This window comes from Sceloporus occidentalis, unplaced genomic scaffold (assembly GCF_023333645.1).
Source record: "Sceloporus occidentalis isolate IW3139 unplaced genomic scaffold, rSceOcc1.0.p SCAF_99, whole genome shotgun sequence".
NCBI lineage: Eukaryota > Metazoa > Chordata > Lepidosauria > Squamata > Phrynosomatidae > Sceloporus > Sceloporus occidentalis.
In genome coordinates, this window is record NW_028317079.1 from 585,660 (window position 1) to 608,708 (window position 23,049).

The 23,049-nt window shown below is 38.3% G+C and overlaps 1 protein-coding gene across 1 annotated transcript in view; it reads right to left on the bottom strand.

Moving 5' to 3' along the window:
- Positions 1 to 23,049, bottom strand: part of LOC149284092 (PDZ and LIM domain protein 5-like) — an 80,241-nt gene that overhangs the window by 46,950 nt on the left and 10,242 nt on the right. Inside the window, exon 2 of the mRNA XM_089497144.1 lies at positions 4,896 to 5,047. Coding sequence (XP_089353270.1) covers positions 4,896 to 5,047 — 152 coding nt within the window. The remainder of the gene's footprint in view (positions 1 to 4,895; positions 5,048 to 23,049) is intronic.

The following is a 23,049-nucleotide window of genomic DNA, read 5'->3' on the forward strand; positions in this document are numbered from 1 at the left end:
TCCCTTTTCATTCAGGGCATATTAGCCTGACCAGCAGAGGGACTTGTAGCTGGGTAAAGTCCTGACTCCAGTTGTTAAGATAGAATCCATTACAAGCACAAGAACACAATGTGCTTTGTATTGTCCTGACCTTCACTCGCTCATATATATGTGTATATTATGATGTACGGTTTATTGTCCTTGTAACGCACTGGATAAGAGAGTACTGTATTAACCATTCTACTCCACTTGACATGCAAAAAACAATTTAATTATTCCCAATAAGGATCTCATCTTCCACAGAAAGAAGGGTTAGGAGCTTTTTAGCAAAAGTCTAAAGATTTTTTAAAAATTCCATTAATATGTATATAAATAAAAATATGATTCTTTGATCCAACAGTTTATGTAGCCTTTTTTACAATGTATGACAAAACTAGTTACAAGTTACAGGCCAATACATGTTAAAAAAAAAAAAAAAGTGTTAAAAAAATTTAATAACAAAAAGGTGCAAACTTCCAGATACAGCGAAAGCTTCCTCATGAACACTCATTATTATGGAAATGTTACTTAATCCAGATAGACTTCTGGTTAATAATTATTAAAAATATATGAATAACCTAGTTTAAGCTTTTAAGGAATACATTAGAGATGGTATATAAATAGGAGAACTGGTTACTTTTATATATATATATATATATATATATATATATATATATATATATATATACTGTATAGGCAACTATAAGCTTAATGTTAAAAAAAAAATAAAAAAATATTTATATTATATATATATATATATATATATATATATATATATATACACACACACACACACACACACATATATACACACACACTTCATTCCAGTACCTTTCACTAGCAAATTTGGAATAAAATGGTTAGCTATTAACCTGGGTTTACTGAAAGCAAGAACAATTGTAGTCATTTGCCCAACAATGGTTCCCTTGTTCGGATGATTAAATATACCAGTGATTGCTGCCAGATGCAGACAGTCGGAGAATGGTGGGTTACAGGTGGAAGCCTGTTCATCCATATGGCCCATATGTATGGCTAACTTCATTTTGCCTAAAGGTAATTAAGCAACACACTAAGCTAGACTTGTACAGTGTCTGTTCAGCAGAGAAACTCTTATTAATATCTAATAAAATGGTAAAGTATGCAAACACAGAGCAAACCCTAAAGTAATGGGTACAGGATGAAGGTCTTAGAGGAACCTCCCTGGTTGAGGTCTTGAGAATGTCTGTGCAGGGTACTGGAGTGTGCTTCTTTAATCAGTCCAAATAAACTTTCAGAAAAGGGAAGAATTTTCATTACTGCACACGGCTTCTCAGAAACGCTTTACTGCACATATATCACCCGTGCAGTTTGAAAAGTTCTTTAACTTCACATAATCCCTCGGCTATTTTAACACCTATGTGTTAGATCGGCACCGTGGTTCATGTAGAGAACTATTTAGTAATACATCCATTAAAATATTGAGCTGAATAAACATATCTGAAACTTGAAAGCCACAGACATAAATTACCTGCTGTTAAAATATCCCTTATTTGACACATACTTACAGGCATACATATAGAATAGGATTGGAACAATAGCAGCAAGCAGTGTTAACATATCAAAAGCAAATGCTTTGTTTTCCTATTTTCAGACACTTTACTGATAGCTTGAGAGTTCATTTGTTTGGAACTTTATATACAACTCTGGAAGTTATAAACTTCTATCTTACATAAATATCTTTTACTGTTTTGTAAGGATCAGTTTAAGAAATCAGTATTCACTGCTCAGTGTTTTCAGGTTCACTTCACTACCTTCTAATGCGTTACGCGTATCATGTCAGCCAAGAGAATCGGGTTAGTGTGCACGCATACTCAAGTACTGAATCCCCCATGTAAAATGGTTTATTTTGGGCAGTCGGGGGGGAGGCATGTCACTACAACAAAGTCATCTATGTAGCTGAAGCAGAGCATTATACTGAAGCAAACATTTGTATTTACATCCCAGTGGGAGTTTATTGGTGGCCATATCTGTCAAATCTCTAAGTTCACAACACGGTCAATGGGAAGCCATAAATAATAAACCTACTGCTTCCAAAATAAGTGAGCCATACTTCATTTTCTAAAAATGCATGCTGCTTGTGGTTTTCAGATGTGTAGTTGTGATATGTAAATTACACAAGCAAACCCAGGTCGGAAATAAGTCAGTTATTATGTGACATCAGCTTAACCAACATGTTCATACAGGCGTCGACAAATTTGTTCTGGTTCTAGGAGTCAGGCAAAAAATGTAGGAACCAGGTTTTTTTCCCCACATTGATACTTACACACAGAAAATACTTTGCACACACATACTAACATATTCACACACAATAGCATACTTACACACACGCAAACAGTGAGATATTAACACACTTACACACCAACAACACAGTAGGATATTTAGCTGTGGCCGAGATTTGTTCTACTTACTATCACTAAACCACAGACGCAGCTGACCTTATCTCCCCAAATTGAGATTTGGTTAATTTTTGTCAATCATTGGCCTGGTTAATTTTTGTCAATGCCAGAGGTCATGAGTTATTTTAGGACAAATATGTTCCACACAAATAAAGTATTCTTGTGAATACAGTCTTCCGCTGTTTTGTAATTAAATACAATGAAACTCAAAAAAGAGTAGCAAACTCTAGAAAATTAAAAAAAAAAAAAAGTAAAGAAAATGTTTTTGATGATAAACACTGCTAAAAACATAACATTAATATGGGCCTTACAAACGCTGGTGTGTTTTTATTTTTCACATGAAGGGGTTTATTCACTTAAAAGACTTGGTAGGAGTTTTACAGGAAAGTTGTTTCACAATTTAAATGTCAATATGCAAAAGAGTTCATAATGGATTTTGTGCAACGTCGTTTAACATAATTAACATTTTTCAATGTCTGATTTGTACAAAAGATGCAGTCTGGAAAGTCCCTCTGTTTTCTATTTCAACGGAATGTAGAGAAAGGAAACCAGGGATTATATGAATTAAGCACAGTATTCAAAATTAGCCAAAACCATTTAAATATCATTATCAATATCTTGCTAGTAAAAACTGTGAGGTTGTGATAATCTCTGTGCTACACAAAGAGAAATTATGGGGCAAAGTTCTAAATGATGAGTAAGCCACTAGTGCAATGCTCTTGGTGACTGTACCCGAAGAGTTCTTTAGGCATAACCTATGTTATGTTTAAAAAAAATGCTTTCTAAGAATTATAGGGCAGCAAAAAAACTATGTCAGAATAGGTATTTAACCACAGTAACCATGAAGATACAATCTGTTGAACTGTCCAAAAAAAGACAAAAGAAAAGTTTTATAGATAAAAGTAAATCAATAAATCGGGTAATTGAATACGAGCCATATGCAGCAGCAGCACCCTAGTCAACTAGGTCAAACGGGCAATAAATAAATTAAATATTATAAGAAAATTTATAGAATATTTGGTTTGTTTTTTTTGAACAAATGAATTCTTGCTCAAGTACAAGTAACAGAATCACAACCCACCTCCCCCACAGACTGCAATAATATGATACAAGATCACAATTTTTGGGTGTCAATCTGGGCCGATATCTCTTTTGTATCAGTTTGTTTCCCTAATTACCATAGTTTACATACAACAATATAAAACAGCTCCTTTGTGACAAATTGTTCTAATTTATTCTCCTAATATTTTAAGCATATTCTCCCAGCCTAGGTCTTCAATAAATAAAATCCTAAATGTATGCTGTTGGAGTGCATCCTGTGCATCAGAAAATTAAGTCAATAAACGTATAATTCGGGAAAAAAAGTTGAGCTCTCCAGTAATTAGAGGGTTAAGAGTTCACTTAGAATATGAATACCCGTCAGCCTTACAGGAGGTAGAGCTATCATTAAAGAGGGACCGTAAAATCATGAAAATTGTTTAAATTTGGCCAATTTCATTCTTTCCATTTGTAGTACATAGCGTTCTCAATACCAAAAAGCTTAACAAAATATGCTGATGCGTCCCAAGGCTTAAGAAAGTAATGGTTTGAAGCCAAAAAAAAATAGTAAAACAAACCAACAATACCACACAGCAACAGTAACTTTTTCTTAGTTTACTGTTTATATAGTGAGGGCAGGAAAAAAAAAAAAAGAAAGAAAAAGAATGAAACAAATTAACACCATTGTGCAATGCTATGAAAAGTGACACATCCAGCCAAGAGTTTCGTATTGTGGTTCGAAAGATTTAATTAGACCAACTTTGTTACTGGCGATCGGCGGAATTCCATTTACTGTTCCAGGGGATTCGGCACAGCAGGTACACCGGCCGAAACTCGTACACAGACAAAACATGTATTGTGCGACCTGCGACCCAAGCTGTACAAATGGAGATCGCATACAATGAAAACCGAGAAGACATTTCTAGTAAGAAAAAGGCAGAGCTGTAAAACGGGAACAAAAAACGGCATTGACAAGCGTTTGTTTAATCTGAGATCTGAAAATCAAGTAAAAAGGATGTCTTTTTTTTGTTTTAAGATATAAACTTACCCCTCCATAAAATGCCTTATTACATTTATGGAGTCTGAAAGTTGTCTATAGAAACAAAGTTTTGAAACAAATATGACTATTAATATTATTTCCCACTTCCTGTATCGCCTTGGATACCTACGGTAGTAGAAATGGAAGGAATACGTTTTTCTTTTTAGCAGATATATTTTAATGCACCTTGGACATCTGTCTTTTTTCCCCTAGTCTTTCTGCCTGCTTCCCCTGGAGCAGGAAGTGTGTTCATAGACACTTCCTGTGAGTGTGCTGTAGCATACTTGCGAGTTGAGAAGCAGCCAATCAAATGGCTGCTAGCTGAGCTGCGTTTTATTTTACCCCAGCACCATACAATAACTTACCTTTGCAGGGTTAGGTTCAGGGACCCAGCGCAGGCCTTAATCTTGTTCTGTGCCTCCAAGTGAGTCATTCCATCTGTGCTTATACCATCGATACTTAAAACCACGTCCCCGATCCCAATGTTTGCCTTCGCTGCCTTTCCCCCATCGTTCAGCTACAAGACAAAAAAATAAAATGTGTCAGGCAGGAAAAAAAAACAAAACAGGAATTTCAAATCGGATATAGATTCTCCATAAAAACAATCACTTGTTTCGAAGTATTTGCAAGTACAATATGTAATGTCTAAGGACAACTAGAGAGTGGAAACTGCAGAATTCCTGCACATCCAGTGTGTGTATATATAATATATATATATATATATATATACATACATACACACACACACACACACATACATACATATACACACACACGCTGCATATGTACACACACTATATATAGTATGCACTGATTTTTTATTTTTATTATCTATACAGCTAAGTATAGGTTACAGAACACACGCACATGTTAAACACTATGATGCATAGATTACCACGTTAACAGATTGCGTTCGAAGCAGAAATACTTTGCTCCCCTTGGCACGTTCCTTAATTTGCCGTGTGTGTGTTGTCACATAATAAAAACCGCTCTGCTGCCCCGCGCAGCTCATTACCGTTAACCCAAACACAGGTGGCACAGCCATGGAAAACCGGCAGTGACAGGAACACAAACAGTTCGCTCTATGATCCCATACACTAGAACAAGCTTTTAGTGTGTTAAGAGGCTGAAGGGATACAGACACCGGTCGATAAAACAAGACTCCGCTACGCACACAGGTACATTTCAGCTCATCCATGGTCTGGTTAGACCAATTAAAGGCGCCAGGTCACCAGAAATCATAGACCATAGACGGACTATATCTTAACTTGGCATATTTCAGTTCAGCATTTTAGAAATTTATCTTAGAGGGACACTCTAGTAGTTTGTAAGAACTTTAATATGCATTAGTTAAGTTGGTAAAAAAAATAAACTTTCAGAGAAGGTGAAGTTCCAGCGATGCAGCGCAGTTCCTCCTCCATGGTCCCATTATGGATGTTTCATTATACTTTCCCCCAGACCCTTGCTGCGCCAGAGCTGGAGCTGACTGGCAGTGAGTACGCCACGTGGACACGGACAGCACGAAATGTGCGCCAAGCCCTTGTGATTACTTTTACAGAATGATATTTTACAAGGTTATATTGATGAGGTGCGGCATGGCTGCGTGTACGAAGATTTTATGTTGTATAGGAGTCAATGCAATTAGGATCTACAAAATACATTGAGGAATGTCATCAAGAATAAATAAGGTGTGCTATGTAGAGCATACCATAATAAAATATGTTTTGCTTTCTTTTTTTCCTGGATTTTACTGAATGAGTGTAATGTTAAGCAATGCATTCATGTGTCTGATACATGTTCTTATGAAAAATTCAGGAATTTAATGCCTGTAAAATGGACACTGGAATGGTTTCATGAATCATTTTTTTTTTAAAACAGATTACATTGCTTTTCAGAGAACCATATGGTGCTTTGGAATATAAATTATATTTTTAAGTAAATAAAAAAAAATAAAAAAAAATAAAAAAAAAGGAAAATCTTCAATATTGGCCCATGATATTTTTGAGAAAAAGTCTTTAGAGGATTTAGATATGCCTAGATGAAGTAAGTAGTAATAAATCAAGAAATTCCGGGGATACAAGCATGTGAAATGAATTTATGTAATCCGTTTTGAAAAATAAACTACACGATGGTCAAACAAATGAGAAAAGTGAATAATTATATAGGATGCCAAAAGGCCTCAGTATAAACTGGATTTAAAGACACATTCTAGTATTACATACAACTAAATCAAGGATTAATATATATAAAAAATGCACTTTAAAATGTACCTTTAATGGGAAAAAAAAAAAAAAAAAAAAACACGGAAGCTGCAGCTCCAAAGCTGAAACGCACCATCGACTTCATGGTCGCAATTTTTTGCAAGGAGGACAAAACTTTAATTTAAAGAAGACACTCGGCTATTATATACATTTAAATGCCTATAATGGCTGGAATGTCACTTTAATGAAACACAGATGTCTGTTTTCTTCACTTGTTTATGTTTCAAAACATCTGGTCTCAAAAAAACATCAGAGTTGGTCATATAGAAAAAAAAAAAAAAGTTTAACATGGAACATCCACTAATTTCCAAACAATCATTGCCCTCTCTACTTGAGATGTGTTTCTAACTATTAAAAAGCATATGTAACAGTACATTCAATGCAATAGAAAAGGTTCCTTTGGTTTGAGATGCCTGAAGCAGACCTGTTGCCTGCACAGCTTTCAGCAGAACCAAATTTATCAGAACTACCTATAGTGTGTGCTTTTCGTACATGTATTTTTTAAGTAGAGGGTTGTTTTACCTCTGGGAAGCTGAGATATGTGGCAAAAGGGTGGCAAAAATAGTATAATAGTTTCTTGTTCTTAAATCTTCTCCTGCTTCCTCACCCTACCCTTACAAATGGAGCCAGAGCCCATCCACAGCCACCAAATAACAGTGACTTGAGAAATAACTAGGACGAAAATGCTCACTCAAGTTTAAGACGGCTGTTCCAAAAGGTACAGGTACGCACGTACGTGTTTTTCTGATTATATGTAAGATTTAAGTAAACAATTCACTTTAAGACGTACCCACCAGTGGACCCAACAGAAAGCCAAGCACCTGTGGAATGGCAGAGCTCAGGAGAAGGGTTAAAGTTAGGGGAGATTGCAGTTGGATAGTGATAAGAGTTGGTTTAGGCGATATAAACAGAACTTTGAACGTTATTAGTGTTTATTTGGGGTTTCTAAACCCACCCTTGTAAAAAGTCACAGCTGTGATGAGAGTTTAGGGAATGTGATAGGTGACTTTGGGGATCCATGCCTTTGGCTCTAAGCTTCTTGGACAAGGTTTCAAGCAACATATTTAATAACTTAAATAAAAAAAATATAAATAGTCAATATATTTTAACATAATATAGAGATGCAGACCGGGGGGCTTCTCTTTTCCAGCTCCTTCTAGCAGAGGTCAGTGTCTATACTCCGACGAGGTGATACATAAAGCATAGTGTGGAAGTAACTAGGGGTGTAAAGAGCTAGAAGTTGGCTTGTAGCACCATCATTACATCAGTCAGGAACATGGGAGCGTTGAGGTCTATGTTATACCAAAAGCTTTACTGCCTTTTAAACCAGGTGCCATTGATGTGAATGCCATACACCTCCCAGTGTGTGCTTTGGCAGCTGCCTCCGATCCCACATCCTTCAGCCCCTTGTAACTTCTATGGGGGGTTTCTCCTTACCAATGTGAGGACTATACCCCCTCATTTTATATGCCGTTAGCTAACCGCTTGAAAATGTTGAAATATTTTTTTAATAACTAGAGTAACAATAAAGTAACCGCGGAGTTTATGTAACTACTTAAAATGTTCTGGATATTTTATTTGTGTTTCACATGCACATTTAATTGAATGTATTTGTTTATTTATTTACACTGTAAGGCTAATGCTCTCATTACCCTTCTGGCTCTTAATGTGTTTTATTGTATTTAAAATACACTTCTGTTGGCTAAACCAGTACCAAGCCAGTAACTCATGCCCTTAATTTGCTGTATTAGAATAAAGGGAAAATGTAATAAAACTAATAACTCATGAATACATCTCTTTACTTACGAAGCAGAAATAAAAAAGGCAGACAGAGAGTTCTGCTATTCCAAAATGTAACATGTTGCCACTAGACTTATGTTCTGTCTTACTCTTGCTATTAGTGGACCTTTATTTTGCACAGTACAGGGTAGATATACAAAATATATTCCTGATTCTAAATTGGCCATGCATTCTAAGCTAAAACTTGGAATCTAGAAAGCGCTATCCATATGGAGCTCAGAGTATAGCAAAGAAACTATTCACGTCTAGAGTTAAAAAAGAAAAAAAAAAAAGAAAATCCCATTCATGATGTATTTTAGGGGTTACTTTCGTCCTGGGGTTAGTCATCTTGAGTGGTGACACCAACTGCGCAAATCCCTTTGGCATTAGAAGAACACAATTTGTTCCTTTACTACAGCCCTGGAGAACAGAGCCAACTAGCCGCTAAACACTGTTTGGGACAAATATACATCTAATACAATATTTACCCTGGAAGATCACGAATAGAAGAGATCAAAAACATATATCAGCCTCCAAGTGTCAAATAACAGACATATGTAATGATGTTTACTTGAGCGGTAACAGCATTAGGAGACCAGAGTTCCAGGGCTGTCTTGGTTTCCATGCTAGTGTTACCGTGACTGTAAATATTACTTTATGATGACTTGTGCTATGTGTCCCCGTCCTGTGGAGAGCGTGCATAGAATATTTGAAAGCAATGTTATTGCAGGGCAGTGACATATCACTCGCAGGCATCTACAGGATAACGCTTACAGTATGAAGCAAAGGTCAATGGGATCTTTTGCTTAGGCAAACAAGTATGACCCATAGGAATAAAAAAAAAAATAAAAAAAAAAATAAATAAATCTTTGGGACTTCTCTTTCAAATATGATCTCTGAAGCATTTGTGTACTGTGATCTAGTGACATATACAGCTTAAGAACAACGGCGATCTTCGTAAGTGCTGCCAGACACCCTTGCCTTTCCGGTAGACAAGGGGAACCAGGGACGGTTTCAGAATAAAACGCACGCGAGTCTCTTCAAGTGCTTTTGTTTTTGTTCAAGTTATTACTTGTTTTAACGTAATGTGGAAATTTGATGCATTTTGCCTATGAAATAACAAACACGATCTGTCACTTTTCCTTGTCCGTTCAGTATAATAAATGAACCTATAATTTTATAATACGCCTGAAAAAGAGACCTAAGTACTCTCTCTTGCAACTTAATGTCATTCGGTTCGCTCTCCAGTATGAAAGAACATATTACTTAAATATGGGTAGGGCAAAGTGACATATCAACCAGACAAAGAATGGATAAGGGGATTGCATTATATAAAGCATCTATAATTTCTATTATAAAGCATCCGCAGGTTTCAGATTAATGACATTTGATTAAAAGTGTTGTTTTTTCCATTTACATTACACAATTATGGTTATACGTACCGTATTTGCTCGATTATAAAACGACCCTGATTACAAGATGACCCCCCCAAAATCTGAATATTAATTTATGAAAAAAAGAAAAAGCCTGAATAAAGGATGACCCTATAGGAAAAAGTTTTACCAGTAAATGTTAATTCATGTAAACTATGTGAACAATTGTTTGTTAATAAAACCTATGATTGAGAAAAATTTGGTTTTTTTTTTTCTCCTTTTTTTTTTTTCACCTGCCCCCCCCATTATGCACATCTGCCCCCAGGCTTGCCACTCTGCCCCAGAAATGCCTTATACCCCCTATATGCCACTGTGCCCCATGATATGCCTTTTAACCCTCTATATGCCACTGTTCCCCATGATATGCCTTTTAACCCCCTAAGTGCCACTCTGCCTCTAGAAATACCTTATACCCCTATATGCCACTCTGGCATTTAGGGGGTTAAAAGGCATATTATGGGGCAGAGTGGCATATAGGGAGGTATAAGGCATTTCAGGACGCAGAGTGGCGTATAGAGGGTAAAAAGGCATTTCTGGAGGCAGAGTGGCATTAAGGGGGTTAAAAGGCATTTCACAGAGCACTCTGCCTCCAGAAATGCCTTATGCCCCCCATTTAACACTCCCTCCCCTCCCTCCTCCAAACTTACCGGTGCCCGCTGCCCGGACTAAACACCGGGGACTCAGAAGCACTGGTTAGTTGGGGGGGGCGCATACACAGGGGATCTGGATCTTAGTCTCATAGTCAGACCTATTTGAGGTCTGATTATAAGACGACCCCGATTATAAGACGAGGGGTATTTTTCAGAGCATTTGCTCTGGAAAAAACCTTGTCTTATAATCGAGCAAATACGGTAATTAAAGTTGTTTTTTAAGCAATATGCATGCTATACTGACACATGGCAACTTCCAAAATAGTAACTATTACCATTATATGTATAAAATAGCTTTTCTTCCAAAAAAAACCCCAAAAAACTCTGTACTATATTCCAAACAATGTGCTTCTGGCATCTATAACACTACAGTTCACTGATACTATATGAGTTATTCAGTGCAAAGGGATTTTAGGTGTAGAACGGATGTGGCGTTTATAAAAGTTGGTAATATGTTCATCTACATATATACATTTATATACATGGCGTAGTGGTGGGCTTAGCATAATATGGCCATATAATGTGACTAAAACTCCAATTTTGTCATCTTAGAAAGGTGTTTTTAAGTAGCTTTAAACTACAGTCATGAGAGTCTATAACCTATTTTATGCGAGTGCGCTGATTTAGAGATTGTGTATGACTTTGGTCTTCAGCAGCACCCCCTTATAATTAATGCTAGTTCAGGTGAGTGCTTCCTTTTTGTATTTGTTTATATACACACACACATATATATATATAATGAATCTGTTTCGATTACTGTGAAACTGCCCTCAGGACTGGGGAAAAGAGAACAGAACACCTATGACGGCCTTGGAATACATGTTGGATTCAAAGCCAACCTCCAACGTCTCTTCTCCTGAACTCTCAAAGTCAAAACCAACAGTATTTCAGCCTACAGATGCAAGTTTATTATCTGTCTATTTTTATTTCTGATTTGTACACTTAAAAAGGTAACAAAAATTCTTCTTCCACTGCACTAAAACTACACATGGTCATACATCTTCCTCAATATCATGGTCGTGATCACTGAACCTTGCAAACATTAGTGACGCTACATAAAATTACAAATAAAAAGTCAAAGCAGCTATAAAATCCAATTATAAAAGTTGCTATAAAACAAAAGTTTACTGGCATAGCTTAGCTTGATATATAAAATGTGTACAGACACACTACAAAATATTCGAATACATAAGGAGACAATATTCCAGTAGCTGGAGTAATGACGGAAAGTCCTGTCAACGTTAGCTCCTAGTGACTGGTGCCCAGGTCAGGAAAATGAACAGTTTAATGTCTTAGACAGCCTCAAAGAAGAATGCATACTAAAATGCTTATGAGAAATATTATTTAAAAAAAAAGAAGAAGCTGTAGCTTTACAGCTGTAGCTGCCCGTCTTTTGTTGTCAGACGATTCTCTCCACTGACTGGCTGCTTGAAGTCAACGGGATAGCTTTTTGAACATTCGCAGGAATTTATAACAAGATGCTCTCCCTGTTTCGCAAAAAGCTGGAGGCAAAATCTATATGGTGGGATTCTGCATCAAGTAAACCTCTCGGCTATTGTATACATTAAAGTGGATGGCTGGAGCGACCCATTAAGTTTCCAAGAGCTCCAGAAGTCTCGGTGAAACAGATGTCTAACACAGGAAGTAGATCGGAACAGGAATGCGCAATCAGAAACAAATTGTGGCTTGGGAATCTCCGTACACAGAGGAAAAGATAAAAAAATAGCAGTCATTAGCAATACCAGTGTAAAAGCAGACAAGAGGATGTTCCGTTAAAACTAGACCAAACACAGACAGAAAAAGTTCTGCTACATTATCATGCAACTTACTGAGCAGCAGGGCACTGGGCAGGCAGATTGTCCAAACTATCTGTCCCTGGTTATGTAGGAGGGGTGTTGTCGCCTTCTTGGCCCTGCAATCCAAGGCCAAACTTATCTGAGCCAGAATATGGAGCTCCTTGGGAACTCTTCTGGATATAGCAACTGGTTATTGGGCAGCGTTTTCATCCACGGGAGAGCCTAGTAGTTTTTAGCTCTGATGACTACTTGACTCCACTGGTACTGTGAAGTAGAGCCCTGCGCAGGACTGCGTTTTCAATCCCGCTCCCACCCGCTGATTTTTTGCCCAATCCCGCCCGCTCCTGCAATGTGGGTGTTCCACTCCCGCCCACTCCCGCCACATTTGTGGCCAATCAAGCCCACCTCCTTACCTGAACTGCAGATTTCCCACGAAGTCCTGCAAGACTGCCCTCGAGTTGCTCCCTCACAGCGTCTCTTCTCTTGCTCCGCCTAGGACCAAGCGGAGTCACGGCAAGTGACGTCACATCACGTGACTCCGTTTTGTTCCTGGGCGGAGCAAGACAGGAGACACTGTAAGGGAGCAGCGAGAAGGCAGCCTTGCGGGACTGAGGGGGATTACCGAGACCTGCAGGTACAGTGCCTGACTGCCCGCTCCCGCCCGCAGCCCCAGCAAGACCGCCCGCAAGTTTTTTGGCGCCTCCCAATGCAGTCCTCTACTGTGAAGTTCAAACTTGGATCTGAACAGCACTACAGAACTCTACTATTTGATTAAATTAATATTGAGGTTTATAAGTATCTGGCTTGTTTGGTAATCTTTAATTTTTGCCTCTGCTATAGCATTTAACAACTTTCTGGTGCTCACAGCACACACCAAACAGGGTTGCTCAAAAACTAAGAATTCTCTTGTATCCCTTCAATGGAGTAGCTTCATAGGCATACAGAGGCCCAATGTTTCCATATTTCAATGGCACGTTGTGTTCGCTAATCCAAGTTTAAAAGGCTAAATTGATCATTAGAAAACCCCTTTTGCAATTGTGTTAGCACAGCTAGAAATGTCTGTTTTCCATAAAACAACTAAGTGACCCAAAACTTTTGAACTGCACTACACTTCAGAACCATAAAATAGTGAAGCCAAAAATCCTTAAAAAAAAAAAAAAATAAAATCACAGAAAACTCACGACAGGCATCTAGAAGTACAAAAATCCTTACAAATATGCTTCTATGGAATATGCCAAGGCATTTTTGAGGTCTTATGAGTGGTTAAAAAAAGAAACTTTTTACGTGCCAGATAAAACAAAAATATAAATGATCCGGACACTTGGATAAATGTTTTACTTTTTTCCAGTCTATTTAATCCATGAGCGTTTTATTTTTACAAGCAGTACATTTGCAATATTCATTTTTCACAGCATTCAATCAACATTGAACAAAGGAGTCATTGCATATCATGGAATGAACTTGCGGACAAAGTGACTAACTGAAGCAAATTTGGGGAGAGTAAGAAGATGTGTAAGATGGGAGAAAAAGTTGAAGAACCTACTTATTTCGCAGATATCATCCTACTAATTATGAGTTTTGGCTACCTGAATAGACGTAAAAGAGATTTATATTATTTTATAGGTTTAAAGGGTTTGGAAAGCTGTATTTGTTACTAGACCTGGATGAGTATGGATTGGGTCATCTGGAAGGGAGTGCAAATTGGAGAGGAGCTACTGCCATTCTCAGGTCCTTGAACATGTCTAGAAGGATGCACACCAGGGTCCTGGATGGCAATATCAGCTGAGAGCCTGCTAAGTCCTTGTTCATGTCTAGAAGAAAGCGAACAAGGCCCCCCACCCCCGAGGAGTTCACGAGGGCCAAGCATTAATCACACATCTCGTTACCATCACGCCCCATTCTTTTTCTACCGGTCACGTATAAAATATCAAATGCCCCTTTCTTTATGGAAATATGGAAAAAAAGCTGTGCAAGTGCTGTATGCTAGTAACAAACTGGGAAGCTGCATGTGCTCCCCCGCACCTCATATCATTCCAGGCTTTTTGCACATAGATCTGATAAATAATTGATCTGATAAATCATTTTTAATATAAATGGGAGAGCTACAAAAATATCAACATTATAGAGTAGTTTATTTTTTTCAAGCAGCAGAAGAGTCATATAGAGAGTTGTCTGAGGCCCAGGTGACCACTGTTGCTCAACTCTGACCTACACTATATGAATGAATTTCCTCTTAGTCATATTTATATTCCGGGGGGGGGGGGGGGGATATCTACATATAAAATACACACACGCGGTCATAGATCCATACCCGAGTGCATCTTCAAACCAGTGTAAAGGTAAAAGCACAAGGGACAATTTATTCTCACATTGTGGGTATCATATTTTCTATTAAGATGCCCATGACGTGTTAATAGATATATCTTTGCTGTGCTCTTTTACTTTTGTAAGATAGATAGACAGCTATTGATGATATATACATACACATATTGCTGCTAGGCAACAAAAACATGTTTCTAAGATTTACATCTGGCATCTGCAACACCCTACCCCGAGGGTACATTACTCACCATAGATTCACAGGCGCACAGACCTTTATTTGTAAAACGTACAAGATATCCTTCCTGGTGCTTTTCTTTAAACTATGTACATTGAACAAATGGAATGGGATTATACGGAATAGCAGTCAGCTAGAGCTCCAAGGCCTATACAGGATTTTATGTTGTGATAAAAAAAACAAAAAAAACATGATAGAAAACTGGCTTTTATATTAAATTTTGTTTTATAAAATATATTGTAATTTTGTTTTGTATATTACAATTTTATTCCAGCTTCCCAAGTGCCAGCTTTTAATAAAAAGTAATATAGTGTATGTAAATATTATTCACTTTTAAATTAAAAACAAATATATACACACAAAGAGAGGTATTTATGGGAGTATATATTTCCTGGCTTGCCAGAACAGGTAACAGCAAGAGCCGAAATTGAGCCATAACCCATTGAAGCAATTTCCCTACTCTGGCAGCAGGACCATTTGGACACCTATGAGAAGTACCTCCAATGAGTAGGTTACACCTCTATGTATCTTTACCCTTCTCTGCATATTCCGTATAGGCCGTGTTTACTATAGTTACAATAAGTAAAGATTGCCTTCTCCTCTGGCCAGATTCACTAAATATAGAAACAGAATTTGACACCAGATAACAACCATTCTAGTCTGCCTATTTTTTCTGATGTAAGACTCAGTTCTTCATCTTGTCCTAGATTCAGGGTTGCTTTATGCCTATCTCTAGTGTGTTTAAATGCCCTTACTATATTAGCCTCTACCACTGACCTCTGGCCCTCTAGTTTTAGACTATGGCCTCTTGATCTACCGTTCTTCTTCCTTTGAAATAAACTTGCCTCCTTTTAAGTATATAGAAATATATATGTAGCTGAGGCGTTAGGCGTTTCCTTTTTGCCAAGTAACTTCTTAGCGATATACGGAGAAATAAACCAGGTAGTTTGATTAATCTGTTTGGCAGTCACAAGCCAAGTCAGGCCAGGGCTTCTCACTACAGAAGCCAGCTACTGCAATCAACATTCTTTAAGTACTTTGGTTTATTTATTTATTGTTTTAGATTTTGTCTGGATGAAAAGAAGCTTCAGACTTTGCGGTCATTTAAGTGTAACGGTTGCATATCTTACAAAACAAACTAAGGATTTGTCTAGAGGGTGATGTTTTGAGAGACCTAGCAACTATGAGTATAAATCTGATGTTCAAGAATAGAACTGCCTACACTTTATCTACATGAAACGTCACACAATGTAAAAATGTCAATTTAAATACTATGTCTTATTATATGACCTTTCAAAGCCAGATTAAGCAGTTCCTTCTGTGACTACGGTTACTATGTGCGTCAGAATGATTCATAGCTGCCCTGAAGGGTTTGCTTTATGACTACTGATAACAAAGACCTCAGGCTAAAGATGTCTGACTTTTTATGTGCGTTGGCTGCCAGATGTTTTACTCCTTGCAGTGCAATAAATGATTCAAGGATGAGTTTTCCATGATTGCAATTTATTTCCACAAGCAGCCATAGCTTAAACTAGAGGGGGGCTTAGCGGCATAGATGTAACGTAAAGAAGTTTTACTTCGCTGGGAAGACGGTAGATACGCGTAACAATGTTCCAGCTATAGTGGTAGAGGTTTAATGGCAACTGGGGAATATAAACATGCATCACACAATCCTGAATATAAGACAAGATCAAGAAACAAATCAGGTTTGTGGTTTTTACAGCTACATTATTTCGAGTCTGGGACTTAAAAGGCTTTATCATTACACGTAAACCTTTTAGTAGGTCACAAAATTATCATCAACAACAAGAAGTCATAAAAATATCACTGTGACTGTTTCCAATGACAGATGTTATAATGCTATGCTAAGGATATTAAAGTTCACTTACTAACACAATGGACATACAGTGGGGCAAAAAAGTATTTACTCAGCCACCAATTGTGCAAGTTCCCACACTTACAAAGATAAGAGAGGCCTGTAATTTTCACCATAGGTACACTTCAACTATGAGAGACAGAATGGGGGGAAAGAATCCAGGAAATCACATTGTAGGATTTCTAATGAATTCATTGGTAAATTCCTCGGTAAAATAAGTATTTGGTCACCTACAAACAAGCAAGATATCTGGCTCTCACAGACCTGTAACATCTTCTTTAAGAGTCTCCTCTGTCCTCCACTCGTTACCTGTATTAATGGCACCTGTTTGAACTTATCAGTATAAAAGACACCTGTCCACAACCTCAAACAGTCACACTCCAAACCCCACTAAGGCCAAGACCAAAGAGCTGTTGAAGGACACCAGAAACAAAATTGTAGACCTGCACCAGGCTGGGAAGACTGAATCTGCAATAGGCAAGCAGCTTGGTGTGAAGAAATCAACTGTGGGAGCAATTATTCGAAAACGGAACACATACAGGAACACAAAATGATCGATGAACGGTGAGCAAAATTCCCAGAACCACACAGGGGGGACCTAGTGAATGACCTGCACAGAGCTGGGACCAAAGTAACAAAGGCTACCATCAGTAACACACTACGCCGCCAGGGACTCAAATCATGCAGTGCCAGACGTGTCCCCCTGCTTAAGCCAGTACATGTCCGGGCCCGTCTGAAGTTGCTAGAGAACATTTGGATGATCCAGAAGAGGATTGGGCGAATGTCATATGGTCAGATGAAACCAAGGTAGAACTTTTTGGTAGAAACTCAACTTGTCGTGTTTGGAGTTGAAAGAATGCTGAGTTGCATCCAAAGAACACCATACCTACGGTGAAGCATGAGGGTGGAAACATCATGCTTTGGGGCTGTTTTTCTGCAAAGGGACCAGGACGACTGATCCGTGTAAAGGAAAGAATGAATGGGGCCATGTATCGTGAGATTTTGAGTGAAAACCTCCTTCCATCAGCAAGGGCATTGAAGATGAAACATGGCTGGGTCTTTCAGCATGACAATGATCCCAAGCACACCGCTCGGGCAACGAAGGAGTGGCTTCGTAAGAAGCATTTCAAGGTCCTGGAGTGGCCTAGCCAGTCTCCCCAGATCTCAACCCCATAGAAAACCTTTGGAGGGAGTTGAAAGTCCGTGTTGCCCAGCGACAGCACCAAAACATCACTGCTCTAGAGGAGATCTGCATGGAGGAATGGTCCAAAATACCAGCAACAGTGTGTGAAAACCTTGTGAAGACTTATAGAAAACGTTTGACCTCTGTCATCGCCAACAAAGGGTATATAACAAAGTATTGATATGAACTTTTGTTATTGACCAAATACTTATTTTCCACCATAATTTGCAAATAAAATCAGACAATGTGATTTATGGACTTTGTTGTCTCATTCTGTCTCTCATAGTTGAAGTGTACCTATGGTGAAAATTATAGGCCTCTCTTATCTTTGTAAATGGGAGAACTTGCACAATTGGTGGCTGACTAAATACTTTTTTGCCCCACTATAGCTGGTATTTTTTCCACTAAAGTTGACCACAGACTGAAAACTAGTTCTTAATTCAGAGTAAGTCTTGTCGTTCTGTTTGCCTTGTGATGTAAGATGAACACTCAATACATAATACATTCCTCTTTTTTTGGCCAATAATTGTGGTGTATCAAGCTGGTCTACAATAACTTAGAGAGGTGTATGTCTACCTTCTGATGGTGACGTCCTAAGGGGGCATTAATGCCACATTTAGTGGTAATGGCCTCATGTTTACAGCTCTCCCAATAAATTTAGGGGTTCTCAGGCCAGTGCAGACATTTGTATTCTATAGAAAAATATCAAAATAATCTGAAGAGACATAAGAAAACATAGCAAGTGTCTAGAAGTATCACTAGTTCAGCATCAATAAGATATGACATAATGTGCCTGCTTTTAACATGGTTGTGGAATGACTCAGGCTTCTTGTTCTACAGGAATAAGCAAGGCCTTGCATGTGTATGCTTATGAACAATTTTTATTTTTTTTAACCACCTCACATCTTACAAAGAATGACTTCATCGTAAAAGTAATTTCATTTTATGGACATCAGTATACGTATCTTTTGTAAACACACTGCAATCCATGGGCGTTATGGACCAACTACTTTTGCAGCTAACATCAGGGTGACTAACCTAAAACTGTCCAGCTTTTGAGTACAAAAAGAAGGGATTTTCTCAGCCTGGATGAGAAATTGCTAATATGGACGTTGTCATGAAATGGCACCAACTATGCTAACTTGCCCGGCATTCCGCAGCTCAGTTTAGGGCTAACACACAACATCACAAGTTTCTCAAACCCCAGGATCTGACAGCAGGGCCAGACTGGGTATTAAAACCAGCCCTGGAAATAATTGAATACCAGCCCCTGCATGTCGGGTTCCGGCCTCAACCCGCTCCCAATATCGTTCATGGCCCATGACATCATGTAATGCGTTGGGACAAACTGAGAGAACACCTGTATAGTTCTAGTAACGTGAATACATATATTAAGTATGAAATTGTTTTGAAATGTATTTAAGATCAGTTACTGAACACAAGGTTCTCTGAAATACAGAAATTATTTTGACGGTAGGTAATAAACAGCACAAATAAACCCATAGCTCTCCTAAGAATAAAATGGAGCTAATATAGAGCGAAGCTGCCCCTGACCATTATCATACCCCCAATCATAATCCGTTCACAGCCACCACAATCAATATTGCCCCCAACCACAAACATTTCCATCCCCGAGCATGCCTCACAACATTTCTCACGATCACCATACTTAACCAGCAGTATTTCACTATCATCTCCATACCTTTCCCTTAGTACCCACCCAACCCCTCATTGCTATCCATACAAACATATTTCTCCTCTCATCTCCCTGTCCTCGGAGTCTGGCAGTCTGTGGTATGGGATTGACTGTCAGACGTGCAGTGAGAGATCTGTGCTTCCATTGGCATAAATCTCTTCTTGCAGCTGCATTAGCCGCCACTGCCACACTTACAATTGGATTGCCAGCCTTGAGACTGGCCCCAGAGGAGCCGGCCTACCGGTAACTTTCACGGCATCCCGGTAGGCCGCTTTGGCACTGACCAACAGCATTTCTCAATGAGATTTCCAAGTGACAAAAAAAGACTAGAGAGGTAGACCTTCATGGTCAGATCATGGCATAAGTACACAGTTTCCACAAATGCGCAAGACTATCTGCTAACACATTTGCTCCCTACATTTAACCTACTAAGAAGATGCCTTTATGAAGATTCCAGCTGCTTGACTTTATGAGTCCACATAAAAACTCTGCAATGCCTCATTGAAGATCTTCAAAGCTGTATATGATAGCAAAGTCATCCCACTGTTTGTATGCTGGCTCTTTTATGCATTGCAGCGCTAGAAAACATAAATAATGTGTCCATTTAAGCTGTAAAATATATATATATGAATAGGACATAATGATTTTCTGTAAATCATTGTGTACATACATACCGTATATGTGTATTCCTACTATATATAGTTATACGAGTATATGCACTTTTTATTCCTACTTCAAGTGGTATTCTTGCAAAGACTTACTTTTTCAACACACAACCACACCTCATTTCTAAACTTGTAATCCATGCTATTTTTATAGTGAAGCAGGCAGACACAGCTATATAGGTCACATAGTTAAAAAGAAACTCCCATGAGCAAAAATACTTTCCATTTATCATCCATCGCATAGGATTCGTTTTTTTGTGTGTGATTTATAGCAACAGAATAATTTGCTTTCTCGGTTTGTTTGTTACTTTTATATTAAGTTTAATCTGTTGTTCAGGAGTTCTTCGTTGTAGGTTGTCTTGTGATGTTTGCATACTCTTCCATGGTCAAACCTAATTTTTGGACACAGTCCCACCAAACAGCCCCATGGTCTTGCTTTTGTGGAGTTTGGGGATCATGGGCCGGTTAGGGAGATCCTCTGATCTTTCCTCACCATGTACTGAGCTGTAAAACAGATCGAGGTCTGTGCTTTTGCTCCAATTCCCACTTAGCCACCTTGCAACATAGTAAAACATTGCACCGGGATATGAGATCATATGTGATTCCTCGGCCCCACACCCCAAACAAAAGGTATGTATTTGGATGCCACCCCAACTTTATGGTGGAACTTAGTAAGCCGCATCAAGGCATTCGCACATACATATACTGTATATTAGTTTATTTCACTTTCACTTAGTGAGATGGTTGGCTGATGGGGGAAAAACATGAAGAGGCAAGATGCTGTGAATTCTGTGATTGAATTCCAGGAAAAAAATAAATTTTCTATGATGTCATCAAAAGGCACTTACAAAGACAGGGTTGTTTTCTTGCTGCAAAATTAAAAGCTGTCTTTTACTGGATCTATGGGCCATATATATGACTTTAACCCCTTAAGGACCGGGCTCATTTTTCGTTTTGTACCCTGTGGGACCGAGGCTGTTTTAATACTTTTGTGGTGCTTGTGTTCAGCTGTAATTTTCTCCTCACCCATTTAGTGTACCCACATAAGTTATATATTTTTTTTTCAGGACAAGATGGGCTTTCTTCAGATACCATTATTTTGATCGTATCATCTTATTTACTATAAAAAAAACATGGTGAAAAATTGAAAAAAAAACATTTTATGACTTTTATTTGAAAAATCTTTTACTCACCTAAAAAAGCAAGTAAAAAAACTGGCTAAATAGATTCTACTACTTGTCCTGAGTTTAGAAATACCCAATGTTTTTATGTTTTTTTGCTGTTTTTTGTAAGTTATAGGGCAATAAGTACAAGCAGCGTTTTATGATTTCCAAATCTTTTTTAACAAATCTGGTCATTCTGCCTCCATCTCCTCTTTGGAACATCTTTGAAGCCGGTTAACTCAATTTAACCCATTCAAACCATATATTTTTGAAAACTAGACACCCCAGGGTATTCCAAATGCTGTTATTTTAACCCTTTCCATGCACCAATTATACAACTACACTTTGTCAAACTTTGTAATAGTAATTTTTTTTCACACAAATTGTACTTGTTATAGATATACAGGTCCTGGTATATGCCACTGTCAAACAACACGCCAATGTGTGTTCAGGAACATCTCCTGAGTGCAGTGATACCCAACATGCATGGATTTGTCGTGTTTGAGATTTAAAATGCCACATTTGGGAAGTGCGCTTTTTTTGTCCATTTTGGAAAGTCTGTACCTATACCCTATCTTTGAGCTCAGCCACTCCAATTTACCCCATCAGCCATTTTTTTTTATATTAGACACCCCTTGGGTATTTGAAGTGCTTTTATTTTAACTCTTTGATTTTTGAGAAATTTTAGCACTTGCTCAAAATAATAAACTTTATTTTTTTATTTTATTTTTTTAATACTTTTTTTTTATATATATTTTTTTTTTTTTTACACATTTTGCTGGATGGTTCATCTAGTGACATCACTGCATAATTATTTTTAAATGTTAGCACTTTTAATTTTTTCCATATTTTTTTTTTTTTTTTAATATTTTACTAATCACATTGTGATTAGAAAGCTGGGCTCCATTGACTTGCATGGTTGAATGCAGTACCTGTATTCAACCTGCAAGTGGAGCCAGAGTTCTCTAGACCATCTAGCGAACTTTAAAAACTTGTTTGTTGCTTTTACAGGGCGGCCGCCATCTTGTTGATGGCGAAGAACACCGGCAGCTGCGGCTGTGACCGCTCTCCGGAGCGGTCACAGCCCACCCAGAGGTAAGTGTTTGGTGTCGCTGGATGCCTCCTGATCGAGGCATTCCAGCGACACCATTTAGGTTTAGGAGGCGATCGTTGATCGCCTCCTAAACGCTTTTAAAACGGGCGTCCGCCGCCATACAATGTATGGCGGTTGTTGACGCCTCGGGGAGGGGCCAGACATGGCCTGCGATGCCGATCTCGGCGTTACTGAATGCCTCGACATCGAGGCATTACAGTAACGCCGTTTAAGCGAAGAAAGTGATCGTTGATCACTTTCTAAGCTTATTTTACTTTTTGACGGTTCAGGACCGTCAAAGGTCGTTTAGTGACCTTCATGTCATGACGGTCCTGAACCGGCAAAGGTCGCGAAGGGGTTAAGAAAC